Source organism: Lithobates pipiens, unplaced genomic scaffold (genome assembly GCF_037356315.1).
Source record: "Lithobates pipiens isolate NorthernLeopardFrog02 unplaced genomic scaffold, aLitPip1_a1.2 Scaffold_8, whole genome shotgun sequence".
In the NCBI taxonomy this organism is placed as follows: Eukaryota; Metazoa; Chordata; class Amphibia; order Anura; family Ranidae; genus Lithobates; species Lithobates pipiens.
The window spans coordinates 100,330,376-100,355,902 of record NW_027507903.1 but is presented as its reverse complement, the minus strand read 5'-3'; the positions used below and the strand labels follow the sequence as shown (position 1 = coordinate 100,355,902).

The 25,527-nt window shown below is 39.5% G+C and overlaps 1 protein-coding gene across 1 annotated transcript in view; it reads left to right on the top strand.

The window, feature by feature from the left end:
• The window catches only part of SHF (Src homology 2 domain containing F), a 334,666-nt gene extending 310,215 nt beyond the window's left edge, over window positions 1-24,451 (top strand). Inside the window, 1 exon segment of the mRNA XM_077472515.1 lies at window positions 21,275-24,451. Coding sequence (XP_077328641.1) covers window positions 21,275-21,461 — 187 coding nt within the window. The 3' untranslated portion in view covers window positions 21,462-24,451.
• Window positions 24,452-25,527: the final 1,076 nt, after the last annotated feature.

Below are 25,527 nucleotides of genomic sequence, written 5' to 3'. Positions count from 1 at the left end.
ATCTTAATGCAATGCATTAAGATAAACGTTCTGCCTTTTTAGAACCACTTTAAACAAATGATACATACAACTGATAACGTATTCAGTGTCATAATCTAAAGCAATGATTGTGTTACAAGGTGTTCCAGATTGAATGCCCATGATTATAGCCGCCTTATGTATATGCATATTTATATGCTCGCACACATAATAGATATAATGTAAATATGCATAGCATTTATAATGCCCATAGTAAATCAATGTTTATCAAAACCAGTTATTAAAAAAAAGTAGGTGGGATGTGATCATTCTGTAATACACCATCAAGGGCAATGGACAGAATATATCTTTATTTATTTTTATATATATATATTATGATTATCACATTTTTATTTTGGCAAAAAACTTAAATTTTCACGGACTATAAAATATTCTATTTCATATATAAATCAGATGGTAGCAGTGAAAGCCACTGTTTTCACCCTTCCACCGACTACTCCATGGATTGGTACTGCATATATATCCCAATTATTGCAGGGCTGCTCCTTAAAGTATTGCTCTTACCATGTCATCTTCTATAATACTATGCAGATTTTAGACATAATGCTATATTTATGACTTGCTTCACTAAACAAAAATAATAAAGTAGTGCATTTGATTTCTGTATCTGCTTTCATTTAAAAGGTTGTAAGAAATTGCCTTGCGTTTTGTAGCAGAGAAAGATGGTCCCTTTCAGCCTATACCAGATAAATTATATATGATTACAATTTGACTTTCAGGAACAAACATTGGCATAAACAATATACTAAAGACTTTAGATAGAAGAGCTGCTCTTCTGCAGGATAATAAACATGAAAGCTTTTCATTATCATTAAGAAGCAAATGGCAATGGGAAAGCTGACATTTTCTGTAAGAGCTGCAATAGATGTAGCAAGCTCGTTCTCTGGGAAAATGTGTTGTTAAACCGGTGCCAAACTGGGGCACACCTGGAGCCAAGTCCCCTGAATATACTATTTATCTCTCTGCATATGCAGCATTAAAGATGAAAGCTGAACTCAAGGCAGATGTGAACAGCATCATTTAATGCTGCTATGGGGTCATTATAAAAATCCATGGAATATATTTTACAGGCAGCTGGTGTAAGTGCCGGAGTCTTTTTCAGCATCAGACTCCTGTTCTCCTTTTCATAGCAGCACTCAGACTGGATGGAGGAGGTGCAGTGCAGTAAACCATTCCATCTCTGAACCGCCTTGTAACAGCGGTAACATGTTTGGCGCGGTAGAGTGTGAGGAATTCATCAATGTGTAGTCAACTGTGGGTTCGATCCTAGACATGGCTTTATTGGTTAAAGCCCAACTATAGGCATCTAAAAATGCATCCCTTGCAGTGGGGCTGTGCCCACACTGGAAGGGTTACAGTACGTTTAAAGGCTCAATGTTTTTTTTTATTTATTTTTTTTACCTTGAATGAATAAATAACTTGTATAGAGCTACAGCAACAAAATTGAATAAGGGAATGTAGGACCACAGCCACGATATGATGCTAGAAGTAAAGAGGTTCAACCTAAGCCTCATACACACTACTATTTTTTTGTAAAACTGACAGCTCAGGTCAACGCCATGGTACTAAAAATCAGATGTTGGTACAGCAATCTCCCCTGCTCCTGCCAGAACACTCTAATCAAGCCATTGACTGAGAGCGATGATCGGGAGCTGGTCAGCTTCTGTCAGACTGGCTGCCGTACACACTGGCCAAGTATACTAGGCTTTAGATTGCAGAAATGGTTCTTTGTTTAGCGTAGTAAAAATGTGAAACTCCCTCCCCCAGGAAGTGGTCATAGCTGAGTATCGACAACTTCAAAATAGCTTTTAGATATCTTCATCAAGAAGCAGAATATATAGGCCTATGGGAGTTGTTGAACATACGTTAAACTGGATGCACCTGTGTCTTTCATCAACCACCTAAGCTTTGTAAGTAGACAATGGAGGGTTTCCTAAAACCCTTTGTATTGTTGGTGGCACAGGGCACACCATCCTTATGAACGATGGAAGCAGGCTATGTGTGACATTAATTATAGTTACCTTTAGAACTCCGTATTTAGATCAGGGGCTGTGAATGTTCACCAGCGATCTCCACTGTATAATACTGTTTTATCCCTTTCCGTCTGAGATTCTTAGGCTTCCTATCTGAAGTCAAATGGAATAACAACCAATTCATTCTAAAGTGACAAGGTTGAATGACTACCCCATAACACCAACAGAACTCATTACATAGCTTTGGCAGTGCATTTGTGGTGGTAAGTGAACTGCTTGAGTCATGTTTAAACTGTGTATGGGCAGCTAGACTAATGGTGTCATTTCTAAAAGACACACTTATCTGTGTATGTCCAGTAAGGCTAACCAGAATCGCCTGGATCTGTCTTTTATCTTCCCATCTATATAAAAGAATAAAGATAGCAGTTAAAATGTGCTGAATTGTACGCAAAACCTGTATCCCTTGAGGTTTTTTTTTTCCAACAAAGTAAATAGGCAAAAAAGCCTGTATCTTTGCGAAGAGACTCAAATTAAAAGCAACAGGGCCATTAGGCTGTCAGATGGAATCGGTAAAGGTGGCATTAGGCTGTGTCACTGCTTTATCTCTTTTCTGAACTCTTTTCCAAGCTAGAGGCCCTGAATAGTGCTTATTCACTGATTTATAAAGAATTGGTTATTACATCTAATGGAATTAATCTGTGCATGTGCCAGAAGGCTTGAAAGAAACCAGGGCAAAATGGGAGATGAGAGAATGCCACATGATAGAAGAACTGAAGACTGGGAGCAATAAGCAGGAACGCACATCTGCAAAATGGATACATTTATAACTAAGAAGAAAAGAAGCTGCCAGTTTAAGAGAGAATGGTACTGTGCACTGCTGTTGCTACATGCTTATCAAATCCTATTAAGGTTTCAAGATGCCTAGACTGGATATCTAAATATATGTAATATTGCATTTAGATTTGCAAGCGTTTTTTTTTTTTTTTGGTTATTTTCTACTATTGGTTGAATTATGAAGAAAAAGGTTTGTGTGTGAAATTTTCAGCATAAGGTGTTGGTATGTGCTTTATTTTAGAGACGTTGGGTGCATGAGTAAATACGACGTGATTCCTTTGGGATCACAGACACACTGAACTGGCAGATGTGCTCATAGCACAGCATATTGAGCATTTGACTTGACGCTTGAACAGTATTCAGGCTTTAGAACCCAAACCACCAGCTTAGATTAGAGATTCAAAATGCTGTAATTAAAATGGACGTTGTAATTGAAACAAAGTGATTTGTTGTATTTCTTTGAAAGTGTCATTGGGTAACTAAATGATAACCAATCAGTTATACATAGCTTTTGTATTAATTAGGGAAAAAGGCTGCAGGACTCCTTGCAGTGTACATTTATCTAGAGAACAAACAATTTAGCCTATTTAAAAAAATAATCTAAACAACAGTAATGATGTACAAGGTTCACTGGCCTCTAGTAAGCCATCACTTTTCAGCTTACCAAGCCAGATCAAAATAAAATGGATTTCTGATTTGTTACGGTTAGTCCTAATTGCTGTTTGCTTGTTGAGTGAATTCCAAGGGTTTTATTTTTTATTTTTAACAAAATATCTTTTCATCATGCAATCTTAACCACTTGCTTACTGGGCACTTAAACCCCCCTCAGTCCCAGACCAATTTTCAGCTTTCAGCGCTGATGCACTTTGAATGACAATTGCGCGGGCATACAACACTGTACCCAAATGAAATTTTTATCATTTTTTTCCCACAAATAGAGCTTTCTTTTGGTGGTATTTAGTTACAGCTCGGAGTTTTATTTTTTGCTAAACAAACAAAAAAAGATGCAAAAAAAAATAAAAATAAAATCATGTTTTAATAGTTTGTTATAAAATTTTGCAAACGGGTCATTTTTCTCCTTCATTGAAGTGCGCTGATTAGGCGGCACTGATAGGCTGCATTGGTGGGCACTGATGGGCTGCATTGGTGGGCACTGATGGGCTGCATTGGTGGGCACTGATGGGCTGCATTGGTGGGCACTGATGGGCTGCATTGGTGGGCACTGATAGGCTGCACTGGTGGGCACTGATAGGCATAGTTAAGGCGGCACTAATGGGCACAGATAAGGCGGCACCGATGGGCACAGATAAGGCGGCACTGATGGGCAAAGATGGGCACAGATAAGATGGCACGGATAAGTGGCACGGATGGGTGGCACGGATGGGCACTGATAGGTACCACAGATAGATGGCACTGATGGGCACTGATAGGTGGCACTGATAGGTGGCTCTGATAGGTGGCACTGCTGGGCACTGATGGGCGGCACTGCTGGGCACTGATGGGCGGCACTGCTGGGCACTGATGGGCGGCACTGGGGTGCAGCACCTTTGAGGCAGATTTTGGGTGGCACTGTGGGTGGCACTGCTGGGTGGCACTGTGGGCACTGCTGGGTGGCACTGTGGGCACTGCTGGGTGGCACTGTGGGCACTATGGGCACTGCTGGGTGGCACTGACAGGGGGGCACTTACTTTATTTCAGGATGGCACTGCGGGTGGCAGGTGGGCACTGGCAGGGGGCAGGTGTCCGCTTGAATTGCTGGCCGTGATCGGGACTGATGTCCCGAACACGGCCGCCGGCGATCGGCTTTTTTTTTTTCTCCTCGCGCTGACAGGAATACTAGCCGATTACCGGCTCCGTTCTATCACATGATCAGCTGTCATTGGCTGACAGCTGATCACGTGATAAGGGGTCGGGATCGACCCCTTACACGGATCGGTGATCAGGCGAGTCTCACGGACTCGCCGATCACAGGGGGCGCGCAGGCCGCTCGTAACCGGGACGACGTCAATAGACGTAGTCCCGGCAATCTAGGTCCGCGCTAATGCCGTCATTCGGCAATAGCGCGGATCCCAAGTGGTTAAAGAAACCTGTGATTTTTCCATGCAGGCCAAAGCAACAGGTATTCTTTATGCCCCCTCCCTAACAGAATACACTGTTTTTAGAATTTCACTCCCCATCAACCGCTAGAAGTAAAGAGAATGCCCGATATTTCCAGGGTCAGAGCATAGGACTTCCTTTTGCATGTGACTACAATCCTGCTTGGTGATTGGCAAAATGCTGTCATATGAGAACCAGGAGATGGTCCTCCACCCCATGTGGTCCAAAAATGCCCCCTTTCATCAGGGTCTATAAATAAAAAAACAAAAAAAAATAAGGACATCTCCATATCAATACAATATCAAGTGATTATCTTTTTGTTGTTGATTTCCTTTTTGGGAGATTGCCACCTCTATTTGTACTCGTGGTCAATACTATTAGACAGTAACTGATAAATAAAAACAAAATTTGTCAACAAAAGAGGGTAAATCTTAGTGGGAACCCTTGTTCCATTGAAAGTGGGGAATGTCCCTCATTTTGGAAAATGACAGGGGTTTATAGCTTTGCTTCTATACAGAATGGTAAAGCAAGTTGTAGCCTCTTAATTTGGACATAGTCAAGTCTAATTGAGGACTGATGGTCTGTATTATATTGGTGCATAAAACGTATATCTACTGTCCTGTGGATCAATTCCAAGACTTCAAGGGACATTTTGATAAAACATATATAATTTTGCTCACCTTGTAGGCCGTCTTACACATGCAATATAGCTAATGGTCATGTTTGCTCCTTGCTCCCCAGCTCAAAGGTGGCAGATCATCTTGACTAACACTCTGATCCTATAGTTTTCACAGACTTGTGCCCCATACACACGGTCAAACATTCGGACCACAAAATCTGTTGATTTTGGCCAAAACTTTTCTTGCATACACACGGTCGCACAAAGTTGTCGGAAAATCTGAGCGTTCGGAACGAGGTGACGTACAATAGGACTACATAGAGGCCAGTAGCCAATAGCTTTTATCTCCAAATATTTTCTGAGCGTGCGTGGAACTTTGTGCATCAGAATTCTTTACACACGATCGGAAAAAGTCCGATCGGATTTTGTTGTCGGAAAATTTGAGATCCAGCTCTCAAACTTTTTCCGTCGGAAATTCCGACCATGTGTATGGGGCATTATGATGCATGAGTTTGTGCATAAAAGCAGTTTACAGGTTTGTAGATACTTTTATTTGCATCTATATGTTTTTCTCTCTATTTTTTTTTTTTCAACCAGAATCTACAGTGCACCTGTTTTACATTGTTATACTCTGTTTCTGTATGCTTGACATGAACTATATATTGTAGCTTACAAACATCTACAGTTCATGTTTTTCCCATCCAATTTAATGGTTAAACATTTATGAAGGGAAATCAGGCAGGTTTGACCCTTGATATCGCCTTGGAGGCTCCTTTTAGCACACTGGCCTATAATGCGATGGCAGAGTTGTGTATAAGTGTACAAAGAATTTTGTATTTTTCATGTAACTGCTTGTTATAGAGATTGGCAGCCTTTCTCTGGGAAACAAAATTGGTAAGCAGAAACCCTCTAGCAGACTTCAACAGATTAAGAAGGCAAAAAGGAACGTGTGTATGTGTGATATATATATTTTATTGGATTTTTATTAGAAGGGTTTTATTTGGGGTTCCAGAAATGCAACATACTCAGCTGAAAATACATGCAAAATATTATGCACTACCACGTAATTACTCCTATGACTTTGCAGGCGCCAGGGATTTAGTATGTTTCTCCTAAGCTGTGTTAACCTGTATTTAAATGGAAAAAATAATACTTTTGGTCCATTATTTATTTTCTAATGTTATATGTGTTATACTAGCTTTATATACATTTTTACAAAAATGCTGTAAATAGAGAATCCTTTCAGAAAAACAAGTGGCAATAGTTAATTTTTTATCAATTTACAAAATGGAATGTAAAGGCACAGAAGAGAAATCCAAATCAAATCCATATTTGGTGTAACCACCCTTTGCCTTCAAAAGAGCATAAATTCTTCTGGATAGACTTGCATGCAGTTTTTGAAGGAGCCCGGGAGGTAGGTTGTCCAAAACATTTTGGAGAACTAAACAGATTTTCTGTGGATGTAGGCTGCCTTAAAGTGGTTGTAAACCCACTTTGAAAAAAAAAAAAAAACTAACTCCTGCAAGACAAAGGCATAATGAGCTAGTATGCATAGTTTATTATGCAATACTCACCTGAGATTGAAGCCCTCTCTGTGGGGCCCATACACGGCACCGGCCGGCGACATCACTCCCGGGGGTTTCTTCCGAGTATAGCGGCTCCGGTGCTGTGATTGGCCAGAGCTGCAATGACGTCACTCCTGTGCATGTGTGCGGTAACAGTAAACTCAAGCAACGGCACATACCTTTGCCTCAGTGCACATATGCCGATGACGTCCGCACAGGCAAATACATGGGATATCTCCTAAACCATGCAGATTTAGGAGATATCCTGGGTAGCTACAGTTAAACCTTATTATAGGCTTACCTGTAGCAAAAAGTGGTCTGTAAGGGTTTATAAACACTTTAAATCCTTTTGTCTCTTAATGTAATCCCAGACAGACTTGATGTTGAGGTCAGGGCTCTGTGAGGGCCAAATAATCACTTCCAGGACTCCTTGTTCATTTGCGAAAGATAGTTCTTAATGATATTGGTTGTATGTTTGGCCCCAAATGTATTCTGCAGTAGGACAATGAACCCAATCACATGCCCCTGATGGTATGGCATGATGGCTAAATCTGCCTGTATTTCTCTGCATTGAGGATACCATTGATCCTAACAAAATTTCCAAATCTATATGCAGAAATGCAGCCCCATACTTGCAATGAACCTCCACCATGCTTCATTGTTTCCTGCAGAAATGTATTATTGTACCGCTCTTTAGCCTGCCTCCTGCTACAGCCAAACATTTCATTGTTTGACTCCTCAGTCAAGAACACCTTCTGCCATTTTTCTGCACCCAAGTTTCTATGTTTTAGTACATAGCGGAGTCACTTAGCCTTGTTTCCATGTTGGAGGTATGATTTTTTTTTTTTTTTTCCTGCAGTTTTTCCATGAAGACCACTTTTGGCCAGACTTTTCCAGACAGTAGATGGGTGTACCTGGGTCCCACTGATTTCTGTCAGTTATGTGCTAATCTACTAAATTATAAATGTTAAATATATAGATTGTGGTTGTCAAATGAGCCAATACTATTTCAGTGTATCCAAGGCACTTACATTGAAATGCTGCTATTTATGTGCATTTCTCTCTTTAACAGTGTACTTCTATGGTGATAGTGGTGTTCATTCCTGACATTATCAAAATATGTGTTAAATGAAAAGCCTTTAAAATAGCAAATAATGTTGTACATGAATGAGGACAAAAGTGTGACACACACTTTTCAGACCGACTCAGATAAATACAGACAAAACATGCTGCCTGTGCAGATACATGATATTCTATCTTTTCTTTAAGAGGAAATGTCAGTAAAATGCCAAAAGTTCCAGCTCTGCAGGCTCATTAAAGACAGAGGACACAAAATGTCAGGAGCAGAAAATGAGCCATTTACCTGGGGGGCAATATTCTGAATCACACAAGCCTGGCAAATTTATCTGTACTAATTTATATTTCAGCTGCAATTTTGACACTTTATAATAGGGAATCAAGTATGTGTTGTAATATAAAATAACATTGTGGATATCTCTACTGCATTGACAGCCTTATACACAAATGTTTTCTGGATATTAAAATGGTCTTAGACTGCTAACACTTTGTGTTAATGTCAGAAAAGTTGTAGTGGCTTATTACTGTCACTTGTCGGTTTGCAATTAGGGGGGTTATATGCAATAGAACGATCCATGAGCTATTGTGCAGCCACTAATATTGGATGAATGCTTTTATTGATAAACATATTTGTATTGAGAAACATTAGTTCAATTTCATTGTATCAGAAGAACTTACATAAATATAGTCTGTTTGAAGAAATATTTCTATATAAACTTCCTAGAAAGTCCTGATGTTGGCAAGCAGAGAAGGACTAATGAGTGCAATGTGTACACTACAATCGGCCTTATATTCTTTGCCTTCCCCTTTCTGAATCAATGAAAATTCCAGAAGGTAATGGGTGGTCATTACAAAAACAGTTTAAGGATACAAAATGGGTGGCATGAATGGCATAAAGTCTTTGTCTACTGCATTTAAATGTTCTGTCACATATACAGCTCATACCACACATATAAGCTTTGGTGGACCTTACATTTAAACCTGTGTACTGTATTAAAAACAGTTTCCACGCTAATCAAAAGCAGTAATATTTTTCCCATTTGTGTCAGACAAGTGGATGCTCCATGGTTGGCAGCATCTAATGTAATTTATCTACTATTGAATCATTTTTATGTGTCTATTTGTGTATAATTAATTTATATATTTTTGTAAATTGACTGTTGTAATTTAGGCCGTACCATGAAGAGTCCATGTTGCCTCCACAAATGTCAAAATTTGTAATTAGTAATAGGACGAAGGTACATTTGTTTTTTTCAGAACAAGTAGCTTTTCCATATATAACAGTAATACCCTTATTCTAAAACACCAAAAATTACTAATGTGAAATTTAATAATAAAACAGAAAATGTAAGCTGCTTACATCAAAATGGCATTCACCATTCTGCGCCACATGCAAAAGATTTCCAAATTTTTTTTTAATAAACCTAAAAATTGTAGTGCAATCAAACTATTGATTGTGCACATAATATAAAGTGCAAGTGTGTGTAAAATATATTATATATATATATATATATATATATATATATATATATATATATATATATATATATATATATATATATATATATATATATATATAAGAGAGAGAGATTATACATACACCTAATTATAGAGATATATATTGCAAAAAAGTGAAATCTAGATGTTCAATGTGATCATCAATCCAAAAGAAATTATTTTAATAATGCATATGTTAAAAAGTCCATATATACATAAAAAATAATTTATTCATAAACGTGAAGAAACAACGCATCCAAAATAACTTAAGTCCCACAGACCAAACAGTGACTGATAGTACAAAAAGTGTGTTAATAACACCGTGATAGGATAACTACCACCTTAATGAGTGAAACAAAAAAAAGTCCATATAGACTGAAAAAATATATAAGTCAGTCCCAAAGACCGATGAATCAATCAGATACAATGGTTCATATGGTGCAAAGACAAGGGGTAATCCAATGGGCATCTGAAGGCAGTGACATCAAACTGATATAAGAAGAGCCAAAGGACCTGCGTGTAAGCAACACCAAGTCTACCGAGCATGAACTGATAAATCCACAATCTTTCAGGAACCATGCGGTAGATAGCCAATGGTCCTTCAGCCAATGGGGAACAGATTGTGATGTCCTCAGGGGCTCCAATCCTCTCTCTCTGAGATCTGCGATGTCAACAGGAACTCCAATCCTCTCTCAAGGGAGTCAGAGGGTGAAGGAGTTGTCTCCAAATAGTGAGTCAACAATAGATGGAAAAAGGGCTCACAGAGCGGTCATAAGCAAAACAAAAAGGGACAACGTCTTCCCATGGTGTAGGTCAAAAATGCGTCCATGAGATCGATAGAAAGCCATAGTGTCTACCCTAAAGTAAGGATGAGTACTGACACCTTAGGGTAGACACTATGGCTTTCTATCAATCTCATGGACGCCATGGTGTCTATAAACTAATTATTTGGAGGATGGGGATACGTGTCTGACGTTGCGCTTTTCTTGTTACCACCGCCTCGATGCGGTGCGCACTTGCCTGTCCATTGTCTGTGATGCATGTGCACACGCGTGGTTGCGGTTGGTGCTGTGTGATTTGTGGGCCTTGCTGTATAGCCGTGACCGTGTTCTAGATATGCCACTATTGGGTGTTTGGCACACGCACCCTGCAGTTACCCACCTGTGCGTTTCCAGATTTTACTTCCGGTTGCGATGAGTTGTCCAAGCCTCGTGGTTGGGGCTTCTGTCATTCCATCTTATCTCCGCTCTGGTCATCACCGGGTGTTTGACGCACACACGATGTACCCTGTAGATGGTTGTGTGCGCACGAGCGCTTCCATAAGCCATTTCCGGTTTCGTTGGTCTGACCAAGCCTTGGTTTCCGGGGCTTGCGTCATTCCACTGCATCCCATCGCATGCTCACTGAGCTTTGTGGATGGTTGTGTGCGCATGCGCGCCCCTGTATGTCACTTCCAGTCAGGTTGGTCTGACCAAGCCTCTTTTCGGGGCTTGTATCATTTCACCTTGTTCCAGTTCGGATGTATCTTTTTTGATAGGCCATATTTTGCCCTACAGGGTCAGTAATGCCAGCAACGATTGGCTAATGTCTAGTAGGTGTCTGGAAGGCCCGTTCTCGTGGGCTTTTTGCCCGTTTTCACTGGCTTTTCTGTCGTAGATTACTATTTGAGCCTATCTTCATACTCCCTGCGTCTGTAGTCATTGATTGGGTGGTTCAACATAGGGTGAGTGATTGGTCCCCTGTTATGGGGTGGGAACACAGTTTATCATGTGATTAACTTCTTCCTATCAATGAATTTCTTATTACTAATTATCGATTGAGGTTTTTGATTGGTGTTAAACTTTCTTCAGTTTATTTATGTGCAATATGGGGGAGCAGTTAGATGCCCCAGTAGAAGTCCCCTCGGACGAAACGCATATGGCGTGGCTTCCAAATTCTCCATATTGTTTTTATCAACGTGATCACTATTTTTGTTTCCTTTTTATTTGTTCTATTTTGTATGCTGGTTTTATGCCAAACAGCTAACTTGCATTCTTGACCTACACCATGGGAAGTCGTCGTCCCTTTTTGTTTTGCATATGACCTGCTCTGCGAGCCCTTTTTCTATCTATTGTTGACTCACTATTTGGAGACTAATCCTTCACCCTCGGATTCCCATGAGAGAGGATTGCAGTTCCTGTTGACATCGCAGATCTCAGAGAGAGAGAATTGGAGCCCCTGAGGACATCGCAATCTGTTCCCCATTGGCTGAAAGACCATTGGCGATCTACCGCATGGTTCCTGAAAATTTGTGGATTTATCAGTTCATGCTCGGTAGACCTGATGTTGCTCACATGCAGGTTCTTTTGGCTCTGGTAAGAGTACCCATCTTCTTATATCTGTTTCACTGCCTTCAGATGCCCATTGGATTACCCCCTTGTCTTTGCACCATATGAACTATTGCATTTGTGATTGATTCATCGGTCTTTGAGACTGACTTATATATTTTTTCAGTCTATATGGACTTTTTTTTTGTTTCACTCATTTAGGTGGTAGTTATCCTATCACGGTGTTTATTAACACACTTTTTGTACTATTTACAGTACATTCATACTGTTCTTATTGTTAGCGCTACATTGTTACTTTACTTTTGTATATGAATTTTGTCACATTCGTGTGTGACAGCTGTTCCATTTACTTTCACAGGTTAGCGCAATAATATTTTGTATTGCCCATATTTTGAGATATGGATGAGCAGCATCACAGTGCTAAGGGGGGGGGGGGGGGGGGGGCTGTGTTCTCCTAATGCAAGATGACCAATTTCCTTTCCCAGTGGCTAAAAATGTGTTCTATTGGCAGCATGATTTAGTGCAACAGTGCCTAAATGGCTTCTTGTGCATAACCTTCAACTTGCAGCCTTATTTTTGTAGTATAGTATAATGAGCAGCATATGTGTCCAGTAAAAAGTGATTTGAGTTTTTTGGTTGATGCAAAAGTGTTGGAGATCTCCATGCCTGAGTTCTTTTGTCTGCACATCTCCATTATAAAGAGATCCCTCTCATGCATTTTTTTATTGTATGATGTTTGTCCGACCACCCACAAACTGATTTCTTTTATTGGTAGAGGTGAGTGAGTTAAAACCTGACAATTTCAGGAACTTTCTTAGTTTCTCTGAGTGCACACCAGGGACACACAAAGATGGGGCGTTACACCCAAAACTCCTAGGTGGACAGGAATAGAGTTGGGAGTTACGGTGTTAACTGTGAATCTCTATCAAGTATTTGTTGAGGGGAGCAGGAAAGAAACCATTTAAGATTGAGGCTCAGTTCACACTGATGCGACGTCGGATTCTACTTCGTAGACCCAAAGGCTGATGACATGTGAAATTCAATGTTTCCCTATGAGAGCTGTCTTAACTGATACTACACAAGTCTGTTCGGCTTTAGGAAAGATTCCTGAACTACTTTGGTCCAACTTTATCACAATGCCAGTGTAAAAAGTCCAATTGAAATCATACAAAGACGCGTGACTTTGGTTTAGGCTCGGTTCACACTAGCCTGACTCCATTCTAGATGAAGATAAAATAATGCTCAATAGGATAAGAAAGTGGTATATTATCTAATAACTCTTAACTGGTTACATTTTACAGTTTAAATCTGTGGATTTCCAAGGACTAAACTGTATAACCAGTTGACTTATAAGTACAACTTGGGTTTCATTTGCTTGAGCAACACTGGTCCAAGGTCAGGGACAAAAAAGTTATACTTTCAGAGTGACTAATTCTAGAAGGCCACACAGAGGTTTTGATATTTGCAAAAGAAAAATGCAAATTTTCTACAGGGCATTAAGTGCTCAATGTTTGTTGTGACTGGCAGAAGAACAACCAACTTATGGGCAAAGTTCCCATCCTCGAGTCTGGCAGCTTTTCCCTGCAGTAAAAAAAAATCTTTGAGTTGCTCATCCTTGTGGCTCCTTTTCATCCTTCACAAGTCAGAGACAAAGAAAATTACATTGAAGTGGCACCAGGGTCACTTTATAAGTACTTTTCAGTTTATATCCAATTGATTAAGCACCAGATGTAGGAAAGCTAGATAAATCTTCTTCTGCACTTGAATAAATATGTCTTTAGTTGACAATGCAGAAAGGCCAAAAGATATAGATGAGGTTTTTGCTATAAATCTTCTTGTATATTGAGCTGTCAGTGTTGGTTTAGAAACCTTGATAGTTTAGCAGACACCATTTACCGTATATACTCGAGTATAGGCCGACCCGAATATAAGCCGAGGCCCCCAATTTACCCCCAAAAAAACTGGCAAACTTATTGACTCGTGTATAAGCCGAGGGTGAGATATGCCTGTCCATCCCTGTGTGTGTGTCCGTCCCTGTGTGTCCGTCCATCCCTGTGTGTGTGTGTGTCCATCCATCCATCCATCCCTGTGTGTGTGTCCATCCACCCATCCATCCCTGTGTGTGTGTGTGTCCATCCATCCATCCATCCCTGTGTGTGTGTGTCTCCATCCATCCATCCCTGTGTGTGTGTGTCTCCATCCATCCATCCATCCCTGTGTGTGTGTGTCTCCATCCATCCCTGTGTGTGTGTGTCTCCATCCATCCATCCCTGTGTGTGTGTGTCCATGTGTGTGTGTGTGTGTGTGTGTGTCCAGCCTACCTGTGTCCCGAGCCTCCGTCCCGTGCCTTGCCTCCGTCCCGTGCCGTGCCTTGCCTCCTTGCCTCCGTCCCGTGCCGTCCCTTGCCTCCTTGCCTCCGTCCCGTGTCGTGTCGTGCCTTGCCTCCGTCCCGTCCCGTGCCGTGCCTTGCCTTGCCTCCGTCCCGTGCCTTGCCAGGATCGCCTCGGCGGCCATTCTAAAATTCAAAAGCCCCGCCTCCGCCTCCGCCTGTGATAGGCGGAACACTGAATTTCCCAGCAGCCTGTGTTCCGCCTATCACCGATATCGTCTCATCCTCGTACTACGGACGAGGATGAGACGATGTCCGTGATAGGCGGAACACAGGCTGCTGGGAAATTCAGTGTTCCGCCTATCACAGGCGGAGGCGGAGAAGGAGGCGCGGCTTTCAAATTGTAGTATGTCCGCCGTCTGTCTGCTCGATACGCTGATCGAGCAGTCAGACGGCGATGACTCGAGTATAAGCCGAGGGGGGCACTTTCAGCCTCAAAAAAGAGGCTGAAAATCTCGGCTTATACTCGAGTATATACGGTATCTATTGTGTTTTGCTTGAAGCAACAGATGTGGTGTATATTAATCAAATTAATGCGTTAAAGAGAAAAGATGTGCAGTTTTGTTCTGTAATTTTATATATATTGCAATTTGTTTTGTAGATATGTTTGTGTAAGTGTCAATAGAGTTATTGAAGAAGGCTATGATAAGAGCAAGGCTAATGTGAACAGTGCAGACACCTATAGTAACCAATCCACTCTCAGAATGCAGCAGTCAACTCACTTAACCCTTTCTACCATCGTCATTCCCAAGTGTTCTGTCATAGCTGGCTGAGCAAAATAAAAGGTGTATAGTATGTATACTTGCTAGACATACCCTTTGTTTTCCTTCTTTATTAACAGTGTTTTGGTGGGCTAGCTATATTGTCCATCCATTTAATTATTCCCAGTAGAAGCAAACGAGTTAATTAAATTGTAATGCTGTCACACTGCAGAGACATATACTTCATCTCTGCTTGTCCTATCCAGCACTTGTGTGCCTTTCCCCAGAGAGCCATTTATCCAGCAGATGGTTTGAAAGCCAGGACAAACCTCTCCTGATAACCTTCCTGAGCCTAATGAGAAAAGACAGCATAGCTCTAATAGTATACCTTGAATCATTTAAAGTGCTTCAGCATTGCCCTCTATGTATATTATCTTAGCCATTTCTTTGTATGTAAATTTTGTTCGCTTTTTTTTTTTTTTTCAAAAGAGAATTGTTTTTGTAAAATCCCAATAGCACTGTTCAACACTTTCCTACTTCTATTCAAATGAAACCACTGCATTATGGTTTGTGATAGTTAGTCCATTCTATAGATATGTTAACAAGCTTCTGTCATGGGCTTTAAAGAAGACATTTCTTAATATATTTCTTGAAAAAGAAAGAAAACGCATTTGTTCATAGTTAAGAGAAAATTGAGTACTGTCCGTGATACTTTTTTTTATTTGCACTAACATACACAATTGCACTAATACGGCTGCAATCACATCTTCATAGTTCAGGAAGGGTGTTTGAAGACCACGTCACCTTCCCTTCAGACTGCTCATTCCACCCAAAAACGAATAGATCTCTCGTGTTATCTGGAATAAAAGGTACAATAGTTTTGGGGGGGGGGGTTCATTTTTATTTAACATAAAAAAAAGTTTATAACTATGTGTATGAACTTCAATTTACAAACAACCTTTTAAATGATCTCAGATTCACATTTGTATGGGTTTGCTAAAACCGCACCGCAATAGAGCAGCCTGCTTTATGACTAAATTTGTCTGATTGAAACTTCATATTACCTGGGATGAGTTATCCAGTTTTGTACATTGTATCTTAAGCAGCAGGTTCTTGTAAAAGACTGCTAATCAGGCTCTAAAAGGCATATAAAGGAGGTTTTATCTCCAATTGCTTGTTAAGAAAAACTGAGCACAAAAATTGTTATATGCAAAATGTCAGCTTTACCTTGCTAAAAAAAAAATGTAAATTGTATTTATATATATTTTTTTATTCAGGGCAACCATAAGGAAAGTCTGCACAGAAGCCCTAGGAAAGTTGTGTGCAATACAATATTTTAGTTGTGGCTTTGTTTGGTTCTTTTTAGTTTAAAGCGGAGGTCCACCCTAAAATGGACCTTCCGCTCATCGGATTCCTCCCCCCCTCCGGCGCCACAATTGGCACCTTTCAGGGGGGAGGGGGTGCAGTTACCTGGATAATCCAGGTAACTGCACCCACTTCCGGGCTAGCTCTCTGCGGAAAGGGGCGTACGTTACGCTCCTTTCCGCAAGCGCCCGCCCCCTTCAGCAAGTGCCCCGCTGCCTGCTGGGAAACACACAGCTCCCAGAGGCAGCGGGGACCGTCCTCATTGCGCTGCGCGGCTCGCGCATGCGCAGTAGGGAACCGGGAAATGAAGCCGAAAGGCTCCATTTCCTGATTCCCATACCCAAGATGGCGGCGGCAGGACCCGACAGACGACCTAGCGATCGGCTTCGGGTGCCGCTGGACATCGCGGGCGCGCTGGACAGGTAAGTGTCACTATTTTAAAAGCCAGCAGCTGCAGTATTTGTAGCTGCTGGCTTTTAAAAAAAAAAAAAAAAACGCGGAGTCCCGGTGGACTCCCGCTTTAAGAAAGCTTTTAACCACTTTTAAAAACCACACTTAACCACAATTTAAAAAACTCTATTGCAGTTTTTTTTTATTTTTCGTATACCTTTTATGTTTTTTTTATTTTTTATTCGTTTTTAAAATCTTTTATTTAACCACTTCAGCCCCAGACCATTTTGCTGGCCAAAGACCAGACAATTGCGCGGTCATGCGAAGTGGCTCCCAAACAAAATTGATGTCCTTTTTTCCCACAAATAGAGCTTTCTTTTGGTGATATTTGATCACCCCTGCGGTTTTTATATTTTGCGTTATAAACAAAAATAGCGACAATTTTGAAAAAAAACTAATTTTTTTACTTTTTTGTTATAATAAATATCCCCCAAAAATATATAAAAAAACATTATACGTATTCTTCTACATATTTTTGGTAAAAAAAAATCTCAATAAGCGATTGATTGGTTTGCGCAAAAGTTATAGCGTTTACAAAATAGTGGATAGTTTTGACATTTTTATAAAAAAAATTTTTTTACTAGTAATGGCAGCGATCAACAATTTTTATTGTGACTGCGACACATCGGACATTTTTGACACATTTTTGGGACCATTGTCATTTATACAGCAATCACTGCAATGCAAATGCAGTCATTCCTGTGTAAATGACACTGGCAGTTAAGGGGTTAACCAGTGGGGGGCAGTGTAGGGGTTAAGTGTTCCTAGGGGTATGTTACTAACTGTGGGGGGCTGGGCTTTCTTTTAGTGAACACTGATGCTCCAATCACATGCCACGCTAGGCAGAACGGGGAGATGCTGTTTACAATGGCATCTCCCAGTTCAGCTGCACCGTGAGACTATTGCGGGTATGCCCGCGGCGATCGAGTCCGCGTGACCCGCGACCACACTCACGGGGGTCCCAACCGGCATGCCAGCGTGCCACCGGCAGCGCGCTCGCGATGGCAGGGTGGCATTTAAGATTGGACATACCTGTATGCCAATATGCCTGCCTGTGCCATTCTGCCGACGTACATCGGCGTGCGCCGGTTGGGAAGTGGTTAAAAAAAAAAAACATGAGAAAGGAAGATGATTTTTCGTAATAACAGTTAGCTATGTTAATAATAATAACAAACAAAGCAATAATTTCCTAACCAAGGAATTATAACCAATTTGTTCACAACACATCTTGTTGGTCAAAATAATTTTCTCACCCCAGTCATGTACATGAAAACTTGACCCCAGATTCTGGATCCCTCAAGTACATAAGTATGTTTTGGAAATTCCCATGAAACAAATAACCTTCACCCCCCTCCGATGAGGAAAAAAAGGGGGAAAAAAACCCACACCACAATAGTTTTACTCCTATCCTCTCTCTCCCCCCTCCCATCCGCCCCCACCTCCAAGGGGTGGTAGCCATATACACATGCCATACTCCATCTCTAAATCTGACTAATTGAAGGATATACTTCTCTCATTCCCTCAACCATCTGGATTCCCATCAATGCTTCCTTCCCTCCTCTGAGTTAATAAAGGAGTTCCATGGTGAACTTATATTTCTCTAGTTTCAGTTTTTCTGTCCAAACCTAGTTTTCCAATCGATTCAACTCTTACACCTTCCCGAGACACATGCTCACTGAAGGGGGTAGTCTTTATCCATCTAAGAAGAATACAGGATCTCGCTGCTTTCAGAAGGTGGCGCAAAATAGAATTAATGTATTAATGTATTTGATATGGTATTTTACCGTTATGTAACAGTAAGTTTGGGTCCTCAGGGACCTCATAATTGCATAATTTTTGAGTGATCCTTCAGACCTCCTTCCAGTGGCTTTTAATTCTATGGCATGACTAAAAAATATGTAATAACGTCCCATGTGCTTCCTGACATCGCCAACATCTATTATAGGTAAATGGAAAATATCTATGGAGAAGGGCTGGGGTTTGGTACCATTGAGAAAAAAATCTTGAAGTTTGTTTCCTATATTTTTGTACAAACTGAGAAGTCAAAAATAAAATTTATTATATTGTTACGCTGTTCCTCAGAAAAAGTTCTATCCAGATTCACCTCCCATTTTTGAAAAATGGCAGCTGGATATAATCCTGAGGGACAGCCAACACCACCTCGAGATTGTATGAGAGAGCAGTCCTTTCTCAATACAGTATTTTTCAAATGGAAATAGATTGTACTTAAAACTACCAGAGATATTTAAAGTGTGTAAGAGATGGCTTAATTGGGCTGCTAACCAAAAATCCAGTTAGAATGGACCATTTTTATATGTCAGCACCTGGAACATAGGCCAGTCTCCTGATGTTATAAAATTAGATGCCTGATATACTCCCTGTTCCATCGTCGTAAACCCAGCTAGTCCACCATATTGTTTGGGGAGGTTCAACAGGAAGCTGTTAATCCTCGTTTTTTGTATGTGCCCATATAAACTCAGCTTAAAGTACTGTATAGATATGTTAATGAGTAGCCTGGAACAGGTACAGAAACTTTTTCCTACATCTTTTAATATCTGCATTTTTTGCTAGAAGATAAACTAAAATCTTCAAACAATTATGTTTTCTTAAAGCAAATTCCCTGTAGAATAAAACTGTTGCAATTGAAATTTTGATATCACACGGTATTTGTACAACTGTTGATCAAAATGTATTTTCAGGAAAAGATATGCACAATGCAAACAATCTTGTGCAAAAACACAAAATTATACCCATTTTTGTTACAATAAAAAATATGGGTTGTGTTGAGTAAGTGGCTACCAAACACGTCAAGCCTTAAAATTGTGCATGCCTGTGAAATGGCAAAAAATGTCTACCAAAAATTGTCCATAAGAGATGCTTTAAGACCATTACAGGTAATATGTTTAGAGTGGACTTTGAATGATGGCCTAAAATTGTTGCGATCCCTCCAATATTTGCTGAGATACCTTACTTGTGTGGCAGTCATTTTGGATACACGTGCATGCGCTATGTGCACATTTGTATTTGTATGTGTGCTTCAAAGGTCTGTAAGCCCCTGTACACACGGTCGGAGATTTCCACAACCAAATCCGTCAGATTTTGTCCGTCAGATTTAGTCTGACGGATTGTGTTCCGAAACTGTTGCATACACACGGCCGCACTAAGTTGTCGAAAAATCCGATCTTTCAGAACGTGATGACGTAATTTCGTTACAATGGGACTAGATTCAGGCTAGTAGCCAATAGCTTTGATGTAGGAATTTGATATGAGCATGCGTGGCACTTGGTCTGATCAAAATTCTCTACACATGATCGGATTACGATTCGGACGGAATCAGTCCGATGCATACCACACACAGTCGGATTATCTGACGACACGGTCCGATAAGACGCATTCCGACGGATTCTCCGACCGTGTGTACGCGGCATTAGACTCGTAATGTCTACTTTGCCATTCGCTACAGCTAATCGAGCAGACAACTGAGCGGCAATTCACAATACCATGAAAGTGATTGGGTGATACCAAATGCACAGCTTGTGAACTTGTTATGCCCCTTGGCTACTAGAATGTTTGTTTATAAATCTACATTGGTTGACCTTTGATGAGAGAAACTATGTAGGCTTCCAAACGCACGTGCTTGCATATGCCTAAATGCTAAATTTACTTTTTTTGTATCTTGAGTTGAAATTCTTCCTAGAAGGTGATTGCTAGATTCAATAAAATTCATGCCAAATAAAGCATCCCTGTTTGTTGTCCACTTAAACTGGAAATTTCCAGAACTGGAAGTTAGTAGTTTACTATACTTTTTATTATTTGTTATGCTTTAACTCTACCAATTATATTTTAAACGTTCAAATATATGAAACGAATTGTTGTAAAAGAAATACGTATTGAATTACAGCACGTTTAACAAACATTACTTTGTAATAGGATGCAAATTTGGGCACCATTAATTCGTAATATTGTTAATTGATTTTGGCTTGTATTGTGAATAATTGTATTTAAATAGTTTTATCAGACTTTTGATGCCTGGGTATGTTGAAATTCCTGTAATATTATGATTGATTATTATTATTATTATATTGCGTAGATCAGTGGTCATCAACCCTGTCCTCAGGGCCCACCAACAGGCCAGGTTTGCAAGAAAACTGAAATACATCACAGGTGATTGCAGTAGTCTAGTCTGCATCTCCCTAAGGTAATACATAAAACCTGGCTTGTTAGTGGGCCCTGAGGACAGGGTTGATGACCACTGGCGTAGATGATATAATACACATCTGTAAAAAAAAAAAAAAAAACTTGAAGATTTCCTAATACTGTCCTATATTTTTCTTTTTATAGGAGCAGCCAAGGATTCATGCACATGAAGCTATCGCGTACCAAAGAAAACCAGTATATTTTAGGACAGAACAGCCAACCCTTTGACAGTGTGCCAGACATAATCAATTATTACACCACCCACAAGTTACCAATAAAGGGAGCTGAACATATGTCCTTGCTCTATCCAGTTGCAATCCGGACTTTGTAGCACTGAGCTTGTGGCAGCTAAAGGAACATGGACTGTACTAATTTTGATCTACAGAATGGAAACTAAAACATTAAGTGGTGGTACTTTACATGGACTTTGAAAATAATGTGTGGCGGCTGTTTTTCAATTTTACGGCTCTAGTTTAAGCATAATTAATAAGTCATCCACTTGAATGGGTACGGTGCCTGTTCTTTCATATACAGTGACCTGGGGCTATATGTCCCGACAAGTTGCAATACTACTTTCTTCAGCTTAATCTTGTGATTTTAAAAATACATTTTGTTGGATTTCCATATATACTTTTCTGTACACTAGTTGTTCTACAACCATTAACAACAAGGGCATTTGATCCCTAGTTTGCAGTGTGTGTGTGCGAACGTATATAACATTTCTGCAAAAACTTCAGCAATACTGTATTATCTTGTCAAGGTGTTAAGAGGCCAAGTGAACTGAGCAGATTGTGGACTTGAGTTCAGTTTTTGGGGGCATGGTGAATGCAATAACTACATATACGTTTTTTAAAAAGTTTATTTTTGTAGCATTAGATGAAGACTCGTTTTAAGTTCCCCAATTTTCTCCCTTGAAACACTATCTTCCCTTTATTTGATTGAATGTTTTAAACTGCAAGTGTGATTAGTATTTTAAACCTGATACAAGCCTAATTTTTGCCTTCCAAAGCCCGTCTTTTTTTTTTGTTAAAGGAGAACAACAAAAATATTTTAAGAACAACCAGTTTCAACAATTTGAAAAATAAGTAATTAATGCAATATTTGGCTATATTTCTAAACATTACCACAACATCAACTGAACTTTTAGTGTTTTTTTTTTTTTTTAACTTTAAAAATATATGCATTGTAGTGAAGAACATCCAACTGTATTTTCTCAGCTGTTTCAATTTGAGAAGGAGCCAGGTCGTTCAATAAGATTGAGACAGGATGTCAGTTGTGTCTGGAAAGGTGTCCCCATAAAATCTGACCAAACACTGTCTTCACTTAAAATAAGCCTCTATAAGGGAATTACCTATTTTGTAGAGCTGTACATTTTATACATGTTTACATGGCAGCCAACTCAGTTTCTTGGGTTTATATAGTCCTTAAATACTTTACCAATACCATTACCTCCCTCTATCATAAATGAAGGGCTGTCATGGAAAAGTTCTGTGCTCTTTAATAGATAATTGCACTTACTGATCACTGCTTATGATTAAGCCCAGGTTCACACTGCTCCAACATGAAAGTCACACAACTTCCAATATGACTTTGCCCTGCAACTTCAGTCTGACTTTGCTCTGGCCTAATGTGACTTTTTGCATTATGTGGCATTGAAGTCAGACCAAGGTAGCGGAGGAACCTTTTCTAAAGTTGGATAGACATGTATAGGATCGATTAAGACAGCTCATAGGGAAACATTGAATTTCACATGTCATCCGACTTTGTGTCTCACAAGTCGCTTCAGTGTGAATCAAGCCTAATTCTTGGACTGCAATTTGTTGATCAACCTGAAAAGGGCCACTTTACCATTACTTGTCCTGTCTACTGGCTGCATTTCCAACCAAGTTGATTGTGTTATGCTCAAGTCATGATATGTTTTTGAATAAAAATTTTTTTTTTTTTTCTAAATTCTGAAATTCATGACATTGATTCAGTTTTGAACCTTTCTTACATCATGTAAGGTCTAAAAAATGTCATCTTAGAACTTCATGCAATTCAGAATCTCTCTACAAACAGTTCAAATTAAATTATATTTTTTAGGGCTCATAAATATCTAAAAAAAAAAATGTTTATAAAGATTGTAAGGGTAATCAAATGCTAATGTTAGGTTATCCTAGTACAGAGCCTTAATAATTTAGATTTGTTTGTTCTGCTATAGGGTACATTTTATTTTTATCCCTTGTACATACCTGGAAGTAGATAAAAAAAAAATGATTTATGAGCTACGAATATCTGATATTAACAAATAACCTGTGTAATGTTGCCCAGTTGATTTATTTGGTTGCTAAACAGAGAAAGCATGTACAAAATGTGGTTCTAAGCTTATCAACATTGAATAAAGACCAGATTGCAGCAACCCTTACCTGTCACACCATAATAGTTTAGTTAGACTTCCCCCCCCCCCCATGCTAAATGCCAATGTCTGGCTGCTACCAAATACTGTACCCCATATCATTAAGTGGAGACAGCCATATACTACCTACTATGACCTAATTCATGAATCACAAATTATAATGGGGTGGCATATATGGTTTTATTTGTGACAGTGTTGATGAACAGCTAGAATTTTGTGAAGGTTTACCATCTCTCAATACAAGTATTTGGTTGCTCCTTTTTCCCTAAAGAAGTGTAATTTCCCTATGCAGTCTTCAAAAAAAGTGCCAGTTTTTATGTGAGGTGTGACCAAATATGTGAAAAAAAAAGCTTGTTTAGGACTTGATTTAAAATATAATCTAAGCATGGTCTGCTTTTAACAGTATGGTAGCTCTAAGCCACACAATGTTAACAAAATAAAGTCGGGTTCAGGAAGAATTAGAAATTTATAGATGTTAAGAATTGGGGAAAAAAAATTAAAATATTATACTTTATATTTGTTCTATTAATTTGATATGTATATGTCTGATTGCCACTGGCACACAGATATTGTGTGGACAGAAGTCAAGGTTTACAGGGTGTGGTTATTTTGTAGCAGTCAGTAAATCTGACTAAAACCATTTGGGAAGATGGCAGAGTTAAATTTGCCACCCCCTGGAAATCTAGTGTCAAAGCCTTGTCTTTTTTTCCCACTTTTATTTATTTTTTTGTAAATGGTTAAATCTCATTGTTACAACATCATTATGCCTTGTATCTGTCTGCCAGGTGAAATGTCTTGAGTATGTTTACCTTGGGGTTGAAGGAATCTGCTTTTTCCTGCTCTTAATGTTTGTGTTTCTACTGCTGTTACAAATTTTACATTTGTGAATTTTGCCTTGTTAAATAAAAACTGTCTATTTAATGTAATTGGTTTATCTGTCTTTTTATTATTTTGCCAGGGTGAAAAAGATTGGGTATCAGTCACATTTTGGTAATATATATAAAAAGAAATGATTACTGACTTTGACATATACAAAAGAAATTGAGCCAAAAGGGTATATACCCCCTGTCACCAACCACTAATGGACTTTTAATGGCCCATCACAAGACACATAATTGAAAATGTATAAGTTTATTACAATTTGCATAAAATTACAAATACCACAAAAATACTGGTTAAAAAGTAAAGTCCCCAGAAGTCTAAAACACATCAGTACCCAGTACTCGATTGAAAAGCAAAACACCTATAGTATTTTACATATGTTGCACAAATTGTAAATAGGTGTTGTCATAAATGGGCTTGTCCAAAACCAAATGTCACGTTTTGCAATGGAATTGCTTCATCAGGACTAATGAGTATGAAGATAAATTACATTTTGATCACTCAGCACCGTGTAAACCAGGTCTGTCAGGTGGACACAGGGGCACATAGTGTCATCAATCCCAAGGGCGCAGACTAATCATACATGGTGGTATACAAATCCACTGAAGGAGTAGTACATATTCAAAAGGTAATTACAGTCTGGTGGGCAGACTGTCGGGTTCCCTCCAAGAGTTGCTAAATAAAAAAGTGAAAACACTCCATAGATTAGGCAGATGGCCCCCACACATATATAATTAGCCCTACTGATGGAATGCTTAAAATGTAGCAATGCCACCAAAATGCCCAGAGCATTTTTGGAAAGCCTACTTACCCAGGGTGTTCTGGATAGCTTGCATGCTGGTAATTGCCATTGGCATCTTGTTTTGGATAAACCCTGTTGTGACACCAATTTACAATTTGTACAAAATATGTAAAATACTATAGGTGTTTTGCTTTCCAATACAGTACTGGGTACTGATGTGTGTTTTAGATTTTTGCGGATTTCACTTTTGTTTCTGGTATTTTATTTTAGTATTACTTTTTATGCAAATTGATATTTGGATGTGGCATTTTGGAAGTCCCTATTGTGATCATGTAGTATTAGGTCAGGTAAGATAAAACCATCCTTAGAAGACCCCTT